The 20303-nt window shown below is 45.5% G+C and overlaps 1 protein-coding gene across 1 annotated transcript in view; it reads left to right on the top strand.

Annotated features, from left to right (window-relative positions):
• Window positions 1-17425, top strand: part of LOC107295329 (transducin-like enhancer protein 1) — a 76114-nt gene extending 58689 nt beyond the window's left edge. Inside the window, exons 14-22 of the mRNA XM_015824638.1 lie at window positions 3403-3545; window positions 5440-5621; window positions 5704-5783; window positions 7798-8047; window positions 9949-10196; window positions 12143-12290; window positions 13220-13370; window positions 14155-14231; window positions 17226-17425. Of these exons, the coding sequence (XP_015680124.1) occupies window positions 3403-3545; window positions 5440-5621; window positions 5704-5783; window positions 7798-8047; window positions 9949-10196; window positions 12143-12290; window positions 13220-13370; window positions 14155-14231; window positions 17226-17333 (1387 nt within the window). The 3' untranslated portion in view covers window positions 17334-17425. The remainder of the gene's footprint in view (window positions 1-3402; window positions 3546-5439; window positions 5622-5703; window positions 5784-7797; window positions 8048-9948; window positions 10197-12142; window positions 12291-13219; window positions 13371-14154; window positions 14232-17225) is intronic.
• Window positions 17426-20303: the final 2878 nt, after the last annotated feature.

Raw genomic sequence — 20303 nt, 5'->3', positions numbered from 1 at the left:
CTGCTCCGGGACTTCAGAATTCAAACAGACAAGCACCTGCAACATAACACCCCGGACTTAACAATTGTCGATAAGAAAGACAAAAAAGTCTGGATCGTGGACGGCAGAATAGACGAGAAAGAACTGGAGAAGATAACAAAGTACAAAGACCTACAAATAGAAATAGAAAGACTGTGGCAAAGGCAAGCAAGAGTGGTACCAATAGTCATAGGCGCCTTGGGTGCAATCCCAAAACAACTGGGGCACCACTTGAACACCATTGGCATTGACAAATTCGCCATTAGTCAATTGCAAAAGGCGGCCTTACTAGGAACTGCTTCCATCCTGTGACGATATCTGTAGTACCATCAAACATCCACATCTGCCTATCCCAGGTCCTTGGTGAGGACTCGATAGGTAGACAAAAATGCCAAATCCAGTCTGAACATCTGGCTGACTGTGCGATGATTAATAATAATAATAATAATAATAATAATAATAATAATAATAATAATAATAATAATAATAATAATAATAATAATAATAATAATTGTTCTAGCTGTCAGGAAGTTTCTCCTTAGTTCCAGGTTGCTTCTCTCCTTGATTAGTTTCCATCCGTTGCTTCTTGTCCTGCCTTCAGGCGCTTTGGAGAACAGCTTGACTCCCTCTTCTTTGGGGTAGCCCTTGAGATATTGGAAGACTGCTATCCTGTCCCCCCTCGTCCTTCTCTTCATTAAACTGGATATACCCAATTCCAGCAACCGTTCCTTATATGTTTTAGCCTCCAGTCCCCTGATCATCTTTGTTGCTCTTCTCTGCCCTCTTTCTCTGTATTCTTTCCTACAATGATGCAAGCTGCATCCAAGATGAATGAAAATGGTATCAGGGCAAGCACCCTATTGCACGAAGCAAAACTGCACAGTTTGTGCAATCATCAAAACAATTTTACAATACAGATGGTCCTCGACTTACAACAGTTCATTTAGTGACCGTTTGAAGTTACAACCGCCCTGAAAAAAGTGAATTACGACTGTTCTTCACATTTACAACCATGGCAGCATCCCGATGGTCACGCAATCAAAATTCAGACGCTTGGCAACTGACTCGTATTTACGACGGTTACAGCGTCCTGGGAACACATGATCCTCTTTTTGCAACCTAACAAGCAAAGTCAATGGGGAAGCCAGATTTGCTTAACAACTGCATTGATTCACTTAACAACTGTGGGAAGAAAGCTCGTAAAATGGGGCAAAGCCCACTTAACAAATGTTTCACTTAGCCACAGAAATATTAGTGCCAATTGTGGTCATAAGTCGAGGACTACCCGTATGGCACAAAAGTGAAATCGTTAGAACAAGATTTTTACAAATATGCATGTAACGTTCTTGGCAAACTTCCAGTCCTGGGAGAGAATCAACTTCATGTCCTGCTTTAGGGAGTTTTTTTGTTCCCTTTTCCATTCCCCCCCCCCTTCCCTGCCATTTTAACACTTTTTAAAACAGATTTGGAGGCACAGCTTTGTTTTGGAAAAGCTTGCTTTGTTTTCCTGGCGTTATGAGATTAAATGCGGTCCAGAGGCAGATTCTGCTATGCTGTGTGGCCTCTTTCTGCAGATAAATGTAGGATTTGTATGGCAAGGATAAACGCTTCGTGGGGCCCCTTTGAGCGCAAGCTGCATTCAAGGTCACATTCTGAAAATTGGACCATTTTTCTAGCGGTGTTTCCCAAGCGTCTGGGGAAGGGGCGCTTAAACGCCCACGTTCCAGCAATACAGGGTGAACACAATGGTCCGCAGCGTTCTCAGGAGGGCGACACTTAATAATAATAATAATAGTAAAGTTGGAAGGGACCTTGGAGGTCATCTAGTCCAACCCCCTGCTCAGGCAGGAAACCCTATACCATTTCGGATAAATGGCTGTCCAGTCTCTTCTTAAAAACCTCCAGTGTTGGAGCATTCACCGCTTCTGGAGGCAGGTTGTTCCACTGGTTAATTGTTCTCACTGTCAGGAAGTTTCTCCTTAGTTCTAGGTTGCTTCTCTCCTTGATCAGTTTCCACCCGTTGCTTCTCGTCCTGCCTTCAGGCGCCTTGGAGAATAACTTGACTCCCTCTTCTTTGGGGCAGCCCCTGAGATATTGGAACACTGCTATCATGTCCCCCCTCGTCCTTCTCTTCGTTAAACTTTCTTGCAGGCGGCCGTTAACTTACAACCGTTTGGTTAACGATGGTTGGAAGCAGCAATGGCATTTTTAAAAAATTGATTTATGACACTTAACAACCATTGCAGCATCCCCACAGTCGCAAAATTCAGGCGCTTGGCAGCCGGCATGCATTTAAAACAATTGCAGCATCCCAAGGTCAGGTGATGGCCATTAGCAACCTTCCCAGCTGGCTTCTGCCAAGCAAAATCAATGAGGAAAGACCCTGATTCGCTTAACGACTGCAGGGTTCACTTAACCACTGCAGTGATTCGCCTAAATCAGTGATGGCGAACCTTTTAGAGACCGAGTGCCCAAACTGCAACCCAAAACCCACTTATGCGTTGTTGAGTGTCGGGTGGGTGTGGCCCATTGGCTGGGTGTGGCCCATTGGCTGGGTGTGGCTGCGGTGGTAACGGCAGACTGGGTGGGACTAAAAAGTTCAATCAATCAATTCCAACTTTGCAAGATCTTTTTTTTTTCCCGCGAGAAGTTGAAATTGACTGATTGATCGAACCTTTTTTTTTTTTTGTACACGGCAGCGGAGGCCTAAAGCGAAAAGGTTTTATAAAACCCAGCTGAAGGCCTAGGACTGGGGCGATGGCGCACGTGCCCACAGAGAGGGCTCTGAGTGCCGCCTCTGGCACCCGTGCCATAGGTTCACCACCACTGGCCTAAATCATGGCAAAAAGGTTCATAAAATTAGGCACCACTCGCTTAAAAAGTGCCTTGCTTAGTAATGAAATCTCAGGTCCCAATTGTGATTGTAATTTGAGGAGTAACCATATTTATGGATGGATGGATGGATGGATGGATGGATGGATGGATAGTTAGATAGATAGATAGATAGATAGAGAGAGAGAGAGAGAGAGAGACAGACAGACAGACAGACAGACAGACAGACAGACAGACAGACAGACAGACAGACAGACACACAGAAGATATAGTAGATAGATAGATAGACAGACAGACAGACAGACAGACACAGAAGATAGATAGATATAGATAGATAGATAGATAGATAGATAGATAGATAGATAGATAGATAGATAGATAGATAGATAGATAGATAGATAGATGGACGAACAGGCAAAGATAGATAAACAGGAAGAAATGCAAATAATTTGAGGATCGGTGTGGACCATGGAAAGCTGGGGGGTGGGGGTCGAATACGAATAAATGAGCCTTTTATTTTAATTTTCCATTTTCATGTCAATAAATAAGCAGTATTTTGCAGGTAGAGAAAGCAGTTACTCCCGGTTTGAAGTCCAACACCCCAAATTCCCAAGGCGATGGACCTATGCCCGGATCGTCTGGCAGCCTCTCCCAGTTCCGTCCAGGAGTAGCGAAGCAGACGGTGGAGTCGCTCGGTAATGTGGAGGGTGAAAAGGGATGCTGGAAGTGGTTTAAGGGGAGATTACACCTTGCAACATTGCTGAGGCCCCTCCCTGCATTGAGAAAATTAGCACACAGGTGCTAGTTTTCTAACTGTAGTGTGGGGGTGGGAATTAATAATAGGGTCCCTGATGAAAGGCAAATGCAAAATTAGGAATCAGATGAATATCTCCCCACTTTACCCCAACCCCTTTCTCTCTCTCCATTTTTCTAAACTGTTTTAAAAAATTTTTAAGTATGATTGTTTTGTGAAGTCTTACGAAGCCAGAATGAATAGTTGTGGAGTCAGCAGTATAACAGAACTTACAAAAAAAAAAAAGGGCAAATTTTTATACGGCCCCTGGGTGAAGAAGAAACATACTTTTTTTGGTAAAAAAATAAAAAATAAATTCGAAGTCTGAAGAACTCAGAAAAAAAACTGAAAGAAAGTTTCCTATTGCTGCAATGCACAAAGATTATGTTGATAAAATTTCTGGGTTCTTTTTGTTTTTTTTTGCCGCACTGACAAAAGGTTTTCTGGGCATCTGATCGATGAAGATAAATCTACTGTCCTTTTTACTGAAGTTCATAATTTTTAAAATGGCCAGTTTTAAATCGCCCTGGTTCTGTTTCACAAACGTCTGTGCATGTCATAAGGACTAGAAACTTAAAGCAATTCCCATTGGATTAACAAAGAGTTGCAAAGAGGTTTTTTTTCTTTTTGTAGGGAGGAAAGTATCTGTGGCAGGAAGGCATCACCAGTAAAGCTATTAAGAAAGCAGTAAAAACATAATAAAGTGGAAGACCAAATTTATCTGAAGGAAGATGTGGAACTGATGAAAGGACAGTTTTAAAGCACCCCTGTCAATATGCTCATAAAAGTTACTAGCAGGCTAAAAGTGGTTGGCCAGAATGTTAATTGACTTAGAAAGTGTGTAACACATAGCTTGCTTATTTTTTGAAGTTTAAGATTGGACAAGTGAGTGTGGGTGAGAGTGATGGAGAGAGAAAGGGGAGTTAAATTGAAATGCAGGCCTGCTTTTAAGACCGTAAGTTCAGATCTGTGGACTTAAAACTCCCAGAATTCCTCAGTACAGATCCGTGGACTTCAACTCCCAGAATTCCTCAGTCCAGATCCGTGGACTTAAAACTCCCAGAATTCTTCAGTTCAGATCTGTGGACTTAAAACTCCCAGAATTCCTCAGTTCAGATCTGTGGACTTAAAACTCCCAGAATTCCTCAGTCCAGATCTGTGCATGTAAACTCCCAGAATTCCTCAGTCCAGATCCGTGGACTTAAAACTCCCAGAATTCCTCAGTCCAGATCTGTTTACGTAAACTCCCAGAATTCCTCAGTCCAGATATGTAAACTTAAAACTCCCAGAATTCCTGTTCAGATCTGTGGACTTAAAACTCCCAGAATTCCTCAGTCCAGATTTGTGGACTTCAACTCCCAGAATTCCTCAGTCCAGATCCGTGGACTTAAAACTCCCAGAATTCTTCAGTTCAGATCTGTGGACTTAAAACTCCCAGAATTCCTCAGTCCAGATCCGTGGACTTAAAACTCTCAGAATTCTTCAGTTCAGATCTGTGGACTTAAAACTCCCAGAATTCCTGTTCAGATCTGTGGACTTAAAACTCCCAGAATTCCTCAGTCCAGATCTGTGGACTTCAATTCCCAGAATCCCTCAGTCCAGATCTGTGGAGTTAAAACTCCCAGAATTCCTCAGTCCAAATCTGTGGGTGTAAATTCCCAGAATTCTGCCGGCGGGGAGTTCTGGGAGGTGAAGTCCACACATTTTAAAGCTGCTGAGGCCGAGCAGCACTGTTTTGGGGTGAATTTGAAGCCGTTGGGGAAAATGAACGAGAGAATCGTCTCTTTTGGTTCCAGCTTTGAGCCTGCGGAATCCGCTCACCGTCCAAAGTTCCTATCAAGCGGCTTTTAACGTCGCCCATGTTTCAGTCAACGGCGACATGGTGGGCACCGGCGCCTACGCCGGGCTGCACCTGGTCTCCCCCCAGCTGAACGGGGCCGCCGTCGTGGGGACGGGCAGCTACGGGCGTTCCCCTTTGGTGAGTCTGTGGGGAGAAGGCCCCTTAGCCGGGGAAGGGGGGTCCTCCCTGGCATTAACCGAAGATCCTCCTGTCCTTCTAGGTCGCTTATGATCCTCACGCGCATTTGAGGGCCTCAGGCCTTTCTGCGGGAATGCAGGCCGGCATGACTTCTGCCAAGCCGTAAGTGAAGCTCAGCCGCATCTCTGGCATCCATTTTGAAAGCGTCGGGGGGGAGGAATCAAGGCCCTCCTCTCCGGGACGGAGGTCCTGGACATTATGCAGGGCAAAAATTCCAAACTTCCTTCCTTTCCTTCTCTCTTTCCTTCCTTTCCCTTCCCTCTTTCCTTCCCTTTTCCCTTCCTTTCCCTCTTTTCCTTCCTTTCCTTTTCCTCGTCCTTTCCTTTCCCTCTTTTCTTCCCTTCCCATTTTCTTCCCTCTTTTCTTTCTTCCCTTCCTTTCCTCTCCTCTCCTCTCTTCTCCTTTCTTTTCCTTTCCTTTCCCTCTTTTCATCCATTCCCTCTTTTCTTTCCTTCCTCTCATTTCCTTTCTCTTCTTCCCTTCCCTTCCCTTTCCCTCTTTTCTTCCCTTCATTTTTCTCCCTTTCCCTTCCCTTCCTTTCCCTCTTTTCTTTTCTTCCCTTCCCACTTCCCTTCCCTTCCTTCCCCTTTCCTTCCCTTCCTTTCCTCTCCTCTCCTCTCCTTTCTTTTCCTTTTCCTCTTTTCATCCCTTCCCTCTTTCCTTTCCTTTCCCTCTTTTCTTCCCTCTTCTCTTCATTTTTCTTCCCTTCCCTTCCCTTCCCTCTTTTCTTCTCTCTTTCCTTTCCCTCTTTTCTTCACTTTTCTTCCTTTTCTTTCCTTTCCTTTCTTCTCTTCCCTCTTTCCTTTCCCTCTTTTCTTCCCTTCCCTTTCCCTCTTTTGTTCCCCCTTCCCTTCATTTTTCTTCCTTTCCCTTCCCTTCCTTTCCCTCTTTTCTTTTCTTCCCTTCCCACTTCCCTTCCCTTCCTTCCCCTTTCCTTCCCTTCCTTTCCTCTCCTCTCCTCTCCTTTCTTTTCCTTTCCCTCTTTTCATCCCTTCCCTCTTTCCTTTCCTTTCCCTCTTTTCTTCCCTCTTCTCTTCATTTTTCTTCCTTTCCCTTCCCTTCCCTTCCCTCTTTTCTTCTCTCTTTCCTTTCCTTTCCTTCCCTCTTTCCTTCACTTTTCTTCCTTTCCTTTCCTTTCCTTTCTTCTCTTCTCTCTTTCCTTTCCCTCTTTTCTTCCCTTCCCTTTCCCTCTTTTGTTCCCTCTTCCCTTCATTTTTCTTCCTTTCCCTCTTTTCTTCCCTCTTTCCTTCCCTTCCTTCCCTTCCTTTCCTTTCCTCTCCTCTTTCTTTTCCTTTCCCTCTTTTCTTCCCTCTTCTCTTCATTTTTCTTCCCTTCCCTTCCCTCTTTTCTTCTCTCTTTCCTTTCCTTTCCTTTCCTTTCCCTCTTTTCTTCCCTTCCTTCCCTTCCTTTCCTTTCCTCTCCTCTCCTCTTTCTTTTCCTTTCCCTCTTTTCATCCCTTCCCTCTTTCCTTTCCTTTCCTTTCCCTCTTTCCTTTCCTTTCCTTTCCCTCTTTTCTTCCCTTCCCTGTTTTCTTTCCTTTCCTTTCCCTCTTTCCTTTCCTTTCCTTTCCCTCTTTTCTTCCCTTCCCTGTTTTCTTTCTTCCCTTCCTTTCCTCTCCTTTCCTTTCCTTTCCCTCTTTTCTTCCTTCTTCTCTTCATTTTTCTTCTTTTCCCTTCCTTTTCTTTCCTTTCCTTTCTTCTTTTCCCTCTTTCCTTTCCCTCTTTTCTTCCCTTCCTTTTCCTCCCCTCCCCTCCCCTTCTCCCTTCCCTTCCTCTCTTTATCCATCCAGCTACTATTAAATTGCTCTTAATTGCTGCAGGGTTCTTTTTTTCTCTCTCTCTCTCCGGGAGTGGGGGAGGGGGAGGGGGAGAATTTTAAGCGTTTTAGCTGAGATCCAGAGAGACCGAAAGCGCGAGACTTGAATGTCAAAAAGAGCTGGAGAGCAGAGCCAAAGGCGGAGAGCTTCAGAGAGCGTGGCTTCATATCTGATCTCGTCTTCCAGATGTTGCTCGATTCCAGCTGCTCGGCTCTCTTCCCCACAGTCCCTTTGTAGGTTGTCTATAAGCAGGCCTCTCTCTTTGGCTCTGTCTGTCCTTCTCCCCCCCCCCACCCCCAGAGCCTACTCCTTCCACGTAAGCGCGGACGGGCAGATGCAGCCGGTGCCCTTCCCGCCCGACGCCCTGATCGGCTCCGGGATCCCGCGCCACGCCCGCCAGCTGCACACGCTCTCCCACGGCGAGGTGGTCTGCGCCGTCACCATCAGCCACTCCACCCAGCACGTCTACACGGGGGGCAAAGGCTGCGTCAAGGTCTGGGACGTGGGGCAGCCGGGCACCAAGACCCCCGTGGCGCAGCTGGACTGCCTGGTAAGCGAAGAAGCAGGAGTGGCCCCGAATGGTCGTGGGCAAAGCATTGGGTCGAGTCTAGATTGGATTTTGTGATGATCCTTCCCCAGATCTTTCTTTTTCTTCCCTCCTTCTCCTTATTTCTGTCTCTTCCCTTCCTCATCTTTCCATTCTTCCATTCCCCTTTCCTTCCTTAATTCCTTCCTTTTATCCATCCATTCCTTCCTCTCTCCCTCCTTTCCCTCCCCCTCTTTCCATCCTTCCCTTCTTTCCCTCAGTCTCCTCTCTTTTTTTTCTTCCCTCAGTCTCTTCTTCCTTCTTCTCCTCCCCTCCTCTTTCCATCCTCCCCTTCTTTCAGTCCCTTTTTTTCTTCTTCCCTCAGTCTCATCTTCCTTCTTCTCCTTCCCTCCCTCCCTCCCCTCCTCTTTCCATCTTCCCTTCTTTCCCTCAGTCCCCTCTCTTTTTTCTTCTTCCCTCAGTCTCTTCTTCCTTCTTCTCCTTCCCTCCTTCCCCCTTTCCATTCTTCCCTTTCCCTCAGTCCCCTCTCCTCTTTTTCTTCTTCCCTCAGTCTCTTCTTCCTTCTTCTCCTTCCTTCCCTCCCTCCCTCTTTCCCTCAGTCCCCTCTCCTTTTTTCTTCTTCCCTCAGCCTCTTCTTCTCCTTCCTTCCCTCCCTCTCCTTCCATCCTTCCCTTCTTTCCCTCAGTTCCCTCTCTTTTTTCTTCTTCCCTCAGTCTCTTCTCCCTTCTTCTCCTTCCTTCCTTTCCTCCCTCCCTCAGTCCCCTCTCCTCTTTTTCCTTCTTCCCTCAGTCTCTTCTTCCTCCTTTTCCTTTCTTCCTTCCCTCCCCCTCTTTCCATCCTTCCCTTCTTTCTCTCAGTCCCCTCTCCTCTTTTTCTTCTTCCCTCAGTCTCTTCTTCCTTCCTTCCTTCCCTCCCTCCCCCACTTTCCATCCTTCCCTTCTTTCAGTCCCCTCTCCTCTTTTTCCTTCTTCCCTCAGTCTCTTCTTCCTCCTTCTCCTTCCTTCCTTTCCTCCCTCCCCTCCTCTTTCCATCCTTTCCCTCAGTCCCTTTTTTCTTCTTCCCTCAGTCTCTTCTTCCTTCTTCTCCTTCCCTCCCTCCCACTTTCCATTCTTTCCTTCAGTCCCCTCTCCTCTTTTTCCTTCTTCCCTCAGTCTCTTCTCCCTTCTTCTCCTTCCTTCTTTCCCTCCCTCCCTCCCCCTTTCCATCCTTCCCTTCTTTCTCTCAGTCCCCTCTCCTCTTTTTCCTTCTTCCCTCAGTCTCTTCTCCCTTCTTTTATCTCCCTTCATTCCTTCCCTCCCTCCCCCCTTTTCCATTTTTCCCTTCCTTCCCTCTCCTCCCTTTTTCCTTTCCTCCTTCCTTCTCTTTCCGTCCTTTCCTGTCTTTCCTCTCCTTCCTTCCCTTCCTTCCCTTCTTGCTCTCCTTCCCTGCCTCCTTCCTTTACTCCCACTTTCAATCCCCTCTCCTTCCTTCCTTCCTTCCTTCCTTCCTTCCTTCCTTCCTTCCTTCCTTCCTTCCTTCCTTCCTTCCTTCCTTCCATAGCCAATTGAAAGAAACCCTCCCTCTCCCCCCCCCCCCAGCTGTTTCCTTAGCTTTAAATCTTTCCGGCCAATGCTCATCCTTCCCAGAAACACTTATGGTGGTTTATAGCATGAATGCTTTACACTGACATCCTAGATTTAAAGTCGGGCTGTCTTATTTTTACGGCTCTCCTGCTTTTAATGCTCACCGAAGGAGCCAGGAACTTTTCTGTTAACAATCTCCTCGAAGGCTCCAGAAAGGAGGAATTGTATCTTTCCCAGGAAGCAGATTTGAGGGCCCAATCCCCTGCCCCTGGCAAGGGATGGGGGGGTGCTGTGTCTTCCCCCCCTTCCTGATTTTCTCTTTTCTCTCCCCCCCCCTCCCAGAACCGAGACAACTACATCCGATCCTGCAAGCTTCTTCCCGACGGCCACAGCCTCATCGTGGGGGGCGAAGCCAGCACCTTGTCCATCTGGGATCTGGCGGCCCCCACGCCCCGGATCAAGGCCGAGCTGACCTCCTCCGCCCCGGCTTGCTACGCCCTGGCCATCAGCCCCGACGCCAAAGTCTGCTTCTCCTGCTGCAGCGACGGCAACATCGTGGTCTGGGATCTGCAGAACCAAACGCTGGTTCGGTAAGGACTCTCCTCCGGATCCGAGGGGCTGCCGTGACCGCTTGGCGTGGGAAAGCACCAACTCCAGGCACCCATCTAGTCACGGAGTTTGGCCAAGGCACCTCTCACCTTTGGGGTCCTCTTAAAACAGACCAGGCAGAAGTTTTAACTTAATGTTGATTTTAATATTGCCATTAAACCTAATAGTTAATTGAAATATTTTCCCATTTTTCTGCATTGTATCAACCAATAGGGGACTGGAGGCTAAAACATATAAGGAACGGTTGCTGGAATTGGGTATGTCTAGTTTAATGAAGAGAAGGACCAGGGGGGACACGATAGCAGAGTTCCAATATCTCAGGGGCTGCCCCAAAGAAGAGGGAGTCAGGCTATTCTCCAAAGCGCCTGAAGGCAGGACAAGAAGCAACGGATGGAAACTGATCAAGGAGAGAAGCAACCTAGAACTAAGGAGAAACTTCCTGACAGTGAGAACAATTAACCAGTGGAACAACCTGCCTCCAGAAGCGGTGAATGCGCCAACACTGGAAGTTTTTAAGAAGAGACTGGACAGCCATTTGTCTGAAATGGTATAGGGCAGTGGTGGAGAACCTATGGCATGGGTGCCAGAGGTGGCACTCGGAGCCCTCTCTGTGGGCCCACGTGCCATTGCCCCAGCCTTGCCTCCCCCTGTGACCCCCTCCTCACCAGCAGCCCCCCTGGAGGAGTCGCCCCCGAGCGTGGCCCACGTGGAGCAGTGTAGCTAAGGACATGGCAGCCAGGCAGCGTAGACAAGACTCTGCCCTCACGCCCCATCGCACACAGTTGATGCTGCAGGGCACGGGCAGAGGGTGTGTGGATGCCATGGCGCTGCTGGGCTGCCTGGGCGATCTGCGGTGGGCCCTGGAGGCAGTGAGTGGCCCTGCGGGCAGGTGGGGTGGGGGTGGGGCAGGGGGTGGGGTAGGGGGGCGGGGCCAGTTTTTGGGCACTCGGTCTCTAAAAGGTTCGCCATCACTGGTATAGGGTTTCCTGCCTGACGGGGTTGGACTAGAAGACATCCAAGGTCCCTTCCAACTCTATTATTATTATTATTATTATTATATTATTATTATTAAAAGGGAATACAAGTGATCGGAAGGCTGGTTCCATAAAACAAAAAAAGTCATCAAAAGGATGCCAATTATTTATAGGGTGTCTCCGATATTGATATATTCTCAGCTTTTGCAAGTGGTGGAGACAGTCCACCCCAAGGGAATGCTTTTTTTGTGATGTTCCACTGATTTCTGGCAGGCATGGCTATGAAATGCACTCAGGCACACTTTTATGTCCATAAGGACTAGGAACGTGCATGAGTTTGGTTAATGAGTTCCTGAAGATAATGCGACATCCGTGGAATGTGAATATATATTTTTTTTTGCTCATGATTCTCTTTCTCCTTTCCATCCTCTTCCTCCATTTTTCTTTTCTTCTCCTTCCTCCTCTTCCTCTTCTTTCCCCCGTCTTCTTTCTCTTCCTGCTCCTATTCTTCTTCCCTTTCTTCTCCTCCTCCTCCTCCTCCTCCCATGCTACTTCTCTTCCTCCTCTTCCTCCTCTTCCTTCTCCCCTCTTCCTCCTATTCTTCCTCTTCTTCCTCCTCTTCCATGCTTCTCGTCTTCCCTCTTTTTCTTATGCTTCTTCCCTTTTTCTTCCACCATCTCTTTTCATTTCCTTCTCCTCCTCTTCCTCGGTGTTCTTCTTTTCTGCTTCCTCCTCCTCCTCCCATGCTTCTTTTCTTCCTTCTCTTTTTTCTTCCTCCTTCTCTTCTTCCATCTGCTCCTCTTTCTTGTATTCATCTCTCCCTCTTTTTCTTCCTCTTCTTCCTCTTCCTTTTCTCCTCCTTCCTCCAATGCTTCTTTCTTTCCTTCTCTTTTTCCTTCTTCTCTTTTTCTTCTTTCCGCCTCCTCTTTCCCCTCCTTCTCCTCTCCCTCCAGGCAGTTCCAGGGTCACACGGACGGGGCGAGTTGCATCGACATTTCCAATGATGGCACCAAACTCTGGACCGGCGGTTTGGACAACACTGTCCGATGCTGGGACCTCCGCGAAGGCCGGCAGCTGCAGCAGCACGACTTCAGCTCCCAGGTCAGCCGGGATAGAGGGGAGAAAACAGGTTGGGGAGCTTAAGAAGGAGGGCCCAGCAAAATTGGGGCAGTCCTGGTGGGATTTCATGCCAGAAAGTCTGTAAAACACAAGGGCGGCTTCGTGCCTTCCTGCTTCTCTTGTTAAGCTTTATCTCTCGTGAAAACTGTCCTGCCCCTTTTCTGGGTTTCGGTGAGGTTGCAACCCTCATCGGGCTTTGGCCATCACGAGGACTAGAATCTTCAGACTTTTAATGTGGTGCCTCCGTTTCCTCATCTTGGGTTTGGTGAGATTGCAACCCTCATCTGGCTTTGGCCATCGTGAGGACTAGAATCTTCAGACTGAATTTGGGGCCGGTTTTAGTTTCTGCCTCCATTTCCTCTACTTCTGTTGCAAGTGCCCCATCTTTTTCCTTACTCTATTCTACTCTACTCTATTCATTCCGTGCCATTCCATGCCATCCTGGCCTTCAAACCTTTTTAAACTTTAATTTTCAACTGTCCCTTCCTTTCTTCCTTCCTTCCTTTATCTTTTTTTCTTTCCTCCTTTCTTCCTTCCTTCCTTCTTTCTTTTTCCTTCCTTCCTTTCTTTTTTTCTTTCCTTTTCTTTTTCCTTCCTTCCTTCTTTTCTTTTTTCCTTTCCTTCTTTCTTTCTTCCTTCTTTTTTTCTTTCCTTCTTTATTTCTTTCTTTCTTTCCTTCCTTCCTTTCTTTTTTCTTTCCTTCTTTCTTTCTTTCCTTCCTTCCTTTCTTTTTCTTTTTTTCTTTCCTCCTTTCTTTCTTCCTTTTCTTTCTTTCCTTTCTTTTTTCTTTCCTTTCTTTTTTTCCTTCCTTCCTTCCTTCCTTCTTTCTTTCTTTCTTTTTTTGTTTCCTTCCTTCCTTCCTTCCTTCCTTCCTTCTTTCCTTCTCACCCATCTCCCTCCTATCTCTCCAGATCTTCTCCCTGGGCTACTGCCCCACGGGAGAGTGGCTGGCGGTCGGGATGGAGAGCAGCAACGTGGAAATCCTCCACGTGACGAAATCGGAGAAGTACCAGCTGCATCTTCACGAGAGCTGCGTCCTCTCCCTGAAGTTCGCTTCCTGTGGTAGGTGTCATTCCTTAAAGGGGCTCCTTTCACCCTCCACATGCCTGTTTGTGTTGTGAAGATGCGCTAACTCTGTGTTTTTCCACACTTGGCCACTTTAAGACAGAGGGACTTCAACTGTACAAGATTACACAATTTTGCTTCTAGGTGTTGGGAGAGAGAAATCGCCCCTTCTCAAGAATGGCTGGATTGGTTTTCTGGAAGAGCACTGGGGTTGGACTGGATGATCTTTAGGGGTGCCTTTCAACTTCACTGTTTTAGAATTCTGTTTTTTTTTTCTGCAGACTCCTGAGGGCCGGGCTAGATGATCCTTAGGGAACTTTCCAACTCCACGATTTTAGGATTCTTTTTTTTTTCCTGCACCGTGCAGGGGGTTGGACTAGATGATCTTTAGGGTGCCTTCCAAATCCACAGTTTTAGGATTCTATTTTTTTTTTCCTGCACAATGCATAAGATTGGACTAGAGATGATCTTTGGGGTACCTTCCAGGTCCACTATTCCGGGATTCTGTGCAAAACATTCCAGGTTTTGGGCACCATTGGGGTGCTGGTGGGGGGAATTCTGGGAGTTGAAGTCCACCTGTCTTAAAGTGGCAGAGTTTGCAGAATACTGCTCTTACTGATGGATTTGTATTGCACATTGCCTGAGATACGCAGAACCGTCGAATAGCGAGTTTAAAACAAAACTCCCTCCCTAACTGAGTTTGCCTGATCTTGGAAATAAGCTAACCAGGATCAGACCTCGAAGAGACCCGTAAGCTTGCTTCCGTTTATCCCACTTACAGGAAAATGGTTTGTCAGTACAGGGAAGGACAATCTGCTAAACGCCTGGCGGACCCCTTATGGAGCCAGCATATTCCAGGTAAGAGTTACACCCTGTAGTTGCAAAGCTATAACTGGTTAATGTTTAATCTTCTCCATTTTATGCCGTACATTTGGAAAGTGGGAGGGCCGTATTGCTGCTCACGAAAGCCTGTTTTGTTTGTTTATTGATTAGAAAAGCTCAACGGCCCAGGATTTTGGTGCTATAGTAATCTTGAACAATACTGAGAGTCCTCAACTTATAACCATTCGTTTAGTGACCGTTCAAAGTTACAACAAAGTATATACGTATGTCTCTGTGTGAAGTACTAGTACCGCTTTACAAAGCCCTAGTAAGACCACACCTGGAATATTGCAGCCAGTTTTGGTCACTATATCACAAAAAAGATGTTGAGAGTTAGAAAAAATTCAGAGAAGAGCAACTAAGATGATCCAAGGCCCGGAGACTAAAACATACGAAGGACGGCTACGGGACTTGGGTTTGGCTAGTCTAAAGAAAAGAAGAAACAGGGGAGACATGCTAGGTTTCCAGTATCTGAGGGGCTGCCACAAGGCAGAGGGGGCCAGGTTGTTCACCAGAGCACCAGAAGGAAGGACGAGAAACAATGGTTGGAAGCTGATCAAGGAAAGAAGCAACCTGGAATTAAGTAGAAACTTCCTGACAGTGAGGACAATCAACCAGTGGAACAGCTTTGCCTCCAGAAATCGTGGGCACTCCATCACTAGAGGTTTCTAAGAGGAGACTGGACATTCACCTGTTTGAGACGATAGAGGTTCTCCTGCTTGAGCTGGGGGCTGGACTAGAAGACCTCCAAGGTCCCTTCCAGCTCTATTCTATATCTCTCTCTCTCTCTCTGTCTGTCTGTCTGTCCGTCCGTCCATCCATCCATCTAGATAGATAGATAGAGACAGACAGACAGATATAAGAGAGGTAGAGACAGACAGACAGACAGACAGATAGATAGATAGAGACAGACAGACAGACAGACAGACAGACAGACAGACAGACAGACAGACAGACAGATAGATAGATAGATTATAAGAGAGGTAGAGACAGACAGACAGACAGACAGATAGATAGAGACAGACAGACAGACAGACAGACAGATAGATAGATAGATAGATAGATAGATAGATAGATAGATAGATAGATAGATAGATAGATAGATAGATAGATATAAGAGAGGTAGAGACAGACAGACAGATAGATAGATAGATTTTTGTAGTGCTTTTAAAGAACTTTCTTAAGGATTCTTGTACAAAGTCCAGTAAGACAGTGGCTATTTTGTGGGTAAGATGATGGCAATAATTCCTGTACCAAATAATTCCAAACTACCGATTGGATTGCTGGGACCTCTTCCGATGCCCTCAATCCATTTACTCGAATTATTCAAGGCAGGAAGAGAAGCAAAAACATTGAAAAAAAAAGACATAAACAGAATTGTTTTGCATCCAACAAAACAAGCACAGCTGCCTTCAAGTCAAGGTCAACTCCCTGATGTTCTCACTAACTGTGGTTTTTGCCGATATTGACTGGTCAGGAAACAGATCTTGATATTATGGTAAATACTCTGATAATGTGCAGAAGAGAACTGGGTGAAAAGTCAAAATATTAACCCTATCGTGTGGGACGGAAGGAAGAATTCCATATTAGCAAAACTTGGGAAATAATTTTAAAAGCCTCTTTCTGTGAGTCTTCCTTGTGATGAGTAGCATATGGGAATCTATCTCCAAATGAGACAAGATATTGCAGAACGGGAAAAGGTGCAAAATAATAATAACAACATGGATCTGCACATATACTATGTAGATACATTACGACATCCGAAGTTCTTGGGAGGAATTCAGTGCATACAGGAAGTCTTCCACTTACGAGCCTGTCGTAAGTCGTGGCACTTGTAAAGCCGGTCATCGTATGATCAACTGGATTTAGAATAGGATAGGATAGGATAGGACAGAATAGGAATAAGAATAGAATAGGAAGAGAAGAGACGAGAAGAGGTCATCTAGTCCAACCCCCTGCTCAGGCAGGAAACCCTTTAACATTTCAGACAAATTTATGATGGTTGCAGTGTCCAAGGTCACGCGATCCCCTTTTGCCACCTTCTGACTGCTTAAGTCAATGGGGAAACCAGATTCGCTTCACCATTGTGTTACTAACTTAACAACTTAGTGTCTCTTAAGTTGTGGAAGGATGCAGATTTTTGGGTAAGGGGTTTGCGGGATGGCAAAGGTTTGTAACTTAAATTGCGGAAAATCCAATTAAAAGATGTATCGGTAGGCCCTGACTGGATGCCCACCATTCACAGAGCCAAAGTTAATAAGCTTGACAGGCCCTGTACACCATACAGGTCGTCCTCAATTTATGACCAGCGGTTTATGCAGCGGTTCACTTAACGACTGTGGCAGGAAAAGTCGTAAAACTGAGCAAAACTCAATAATAATAATAATAATAATAATAGTAATAATAATAATAATAATAATAATAATAATAATAAAGTTGGAAGGGACCTTGGAGGTCATCTAGTCCAACCCCCTGCTCATGCAGGAAACACTATACCATTTCAGACAAATGGCTGTCCAGTCTCTTCTTAAAAACTTCCAGTGTTGGAGCATTCACCGCTTCTGGAGGCAGGTGGTTCCACTGATTTATTGTTCTCACTGTCAGGAAGTTTCTCCTTCATTCTAGGTTGCTTCTCTCCTTGGTTAGTTTCCATCCGTTGCTTCTTGTCCTGCCTTCAGGGGCTTTGGAGAATAGCTTGGCTTCCTCTTCTTTGGGGCAGCCCCTGAGATACTGGAACACGGCTATCATGTCCCCCCTCGTCCTTCTCTTCGTTAAACTAGACATACCCAATTCCAGCAACTGTTCCTTATATGCTTTAGCCTCCAGTCCCCTAACTGTCCCCTAACTTAACTGTCTCATTTAGAAACGGAAATTTGGGGCTCTGTTGCGGTCGTAAGTCGAGGACTACCTGTTCTACACACCCACACCCGTCTCCCTTTGCGTAACCTTCCCTTCTTCCTGTCTCCGCAGTCGAAAGAAACCTCATCCGTCCTTAGCTGCGATATTTCCACAGACGATCAATTCATCGTCACCGGATCCGGGGACAAGAAGGCGTCTGTTTACGAAGTCATGTACTGACCCGAGTCCCGGCGTTGTTCCAAACTGACCGCAAGAGAAAGGGGCGGCTGTTTTGTGCGCCCCTTCTCGGGTTTGTTTGTTTTTATCCAGCCAAAGAATAAATCCCCTGAACAAGTCCGGGAGCGGAACCAGGAACCCGGAACCCACAACGAGGACGCCGTGTGGGTTGTGCGAATGCAGCCCCCTCCGTCTTCCACGCAACCCGATGCGTTTGCGGAGCTTCGCGGTGTCTCTCCCGAGTTGTTCTTATCGTGGCATGGTGGGAACAAGGGTTGGCTCTCTCTCTTTGGTGTGTGCGTGTGTGCGTGCGTGAGTGCGCGCAAGTGTGTGTTCACATTGAAATTTCTTGGAAAAGTTTGTTGTGTATTCTAATTTTTTTTTCTTTTTTTAAAGAAAAAGGAAATAACGAACTTTCAATAAAGAGATGATGGTGTTTGGGTTACTTGACCTATCTCGATCTCTTCCGTTTTGCGAGAATCCTTCATGGGTGAAAAAGGGGTGGGGCTGCCCTCGCACGCTGAGGGGGGGGCGGGCACCATCTTGACTTGATTGACCTACCCCTGGCCTTTGTGCAACTCTGAAAAACACCTTAGTTTTTCTAAGCGTGTTCAGAGTGCAGAAGAACTGAAACATTTCAGGAAGTCGAGGACAGAGGGAGGTAAGACGGAATAGCGATAGGGACAAGATTTTAGTCTCTCTCTTTTTTTTAATGCCTCTAGTGCTTGGGAACACGGTTGTGGATCCTGGAGGGTTGTGGGAAACTTAGAAAGCTGTTTCTCTTAAGTTGTGGAAGGATACAAATGTTCAGGGAAGGAATTTGCCGGATTGCAAATGTTTATGACTTAAATTGTGGAAAATCCAATTAAAAGATTTATTGAAAGGCCCCGACTGGATGCCCACAATACACAGAGCCAAAATTAAAAACTTTACAGATCCTGTATACCATACAGGTAGTCCTCAATTTATGACCAGTCACTATCTACCTACATCTACCTATAAGCTATCTCTCTCTCTGTCTGTCTGTCTGTCTGTCTGTCTACTGCATATCGATCTATCGATCTAATCTAGATCTATCTATCTATCTAATCTATCTACCTATCTATATCTATCATCTATCTATATCATCTCTCTATCATCTCTACCTATGTTTATCTACCTATCTATATCTATCTATCTATTATTTATCTCTATCATCTCTATCATCTATATCTATCATCTCCACCTATCTTTATAGCTACCTATCATCAATCTATCCCCTTATCTATCTATCTATCATCTATATCTTATCTATCTATATCTTCTATCATCTCTATAGCTACCTATCATCTATCAATCATCTATCTACTGTATATCATCTATATCTTATCTATATCTTCTATCATCTCTACCTATTTATCTATAGCTACCTATCAATCTATCTATCTATCTATCTATCTATCTGTCATCTATCCATCTATCTTGGACTAGAAGACTTCCAAAGTCCCTTCCACTCTATTACTGTTAATCTGTTATCTATAAATTTGAAAAACATGAAAAATCAACAAAGAAAATAGAAAAAAGGACCAAAGGCAAGATAAAAGGGCAGAGAGGGGAAAAAAGGAATGGCTTCCAGACTTTGTTTTTCTTACAGATAATAGATAAAAACACACATCTGACTCTAACATTAACAAGTGTCTCCATTACTTCCATAAACCCATGTCATTCTAATCCTCGAATCCCCAAATCAAAGTTTTGTTTCTCTCCGCTTCTCATAAATAGTCCAGGAGTGGCTTCCAATTAGAATTGTTGATTTGCTGGGATTGGACTTTTCCCCACATGCTCCAGTACAACTTCTTTTGTCTGGTTCAGGAGAGAGGGATTCCCCAACCAGCGTTAATGGACTTCAACTCCCAGAATCCCCCAACTAGCATTCTGGCTAGGGAATTCTGGGAGTTGAAGTCCACACATCTTCAAGTTGCCAAGGCTGGGTACTATTCTAATACATCATAAAAGTTTGGTTTTTTTAAAAAAAAAAAGCTTTACAGGTTTTACATATTTTTTATGTTTTATTTTTCCATCTACGCACTTAACGTTTGGAAAGTTCTTTCCATAAACAGATTGAGCTAACAAATTTTTGTACATTATGTTCAAAAGTGCAAAAAGAACATTAAGAGGCATGCATCTGTGGTTTTCCGAAAAGCAGCAATCATCATCATCCGAGCTACTGCTCTCGCTGTGAGAATCAGTGGCCAATAATAATGTTGGCTAGATTCTCATGATGTGCTTAACCAGGTCAATGGTGGAAATTCTTGTGTGGTCCTTCTAACCTGGTTGGGTGTTTGGAAAAAAAGCAGGCAGGTTTAACCCTAAAATGTATCAAAAAGTATTTATGAATCAAATCTGGATCAGCCAAAATAGGCAATCATAGAGTAAGAGTCTAGATTGGCCCACTCAGTCCTCCAGGAAAAAGAGAGGGAGCTGCAGAGCAGCTGAAACAGGACAGTGCCGGATCCAGCCCATGTGCAAAAAAGTGGGCTAACTACAGATAATCCTCAATTTACAACCATAATGGATCCTAAGGGGTGATTTTTTTCCCCCCCCAGAAACAAAGTAAATACTTTTCCAGCAAAAACGTCACAAGTTGAAGTAAACGTCTGTAAATGAGGGCCAGGTCATAAGTAGCTGTTGGTCACATGACCACAGAGGTGAACAAGAAGTTGCAACTTTAAATAAGTCCCATTTGGGGGGGTCCGTCGTAACTTCGAACAGTCACTAAGCAACTGATCATAAGTCAGGGATGACCTGTGGATCTACCTGCAAGGTGTAAATCAGTGGTTCTCAACCTTTTTAATGCCGCGACCCCCAACCGGTCGTAAGTTGAGGACTAAACCGGCCGTAAGTCGAGGACTAAACCGGTCATAAGTCGAGGACTACCCAACCGGTCGTAAGTCGAGGACTTTCCCTGCCCGGGAGCGCCGCGCATGCATGGTT

The sequence above is a fragment of the Protobothrops mucrosquamatus genome, unplaced genomic scaffold, assembly GCF_001527695.2.
Source record: "Protobothrops mucrosquamatus isolate PMUCROS unplaced genomic scaffold, P.Mucros_1.0 scaffold2302, whole genome shotgun sequence".
Classification (NCBI taxonomy): Eukaryota; Metazoa; Chordata; class Lepidosauria; order Squamata; family Viperidae; genus Protobothrops; species Protobothrops mucrosquamatus.
This window is presented reverse-complemented; position numbering and strand designations above follow the sequence as displayed.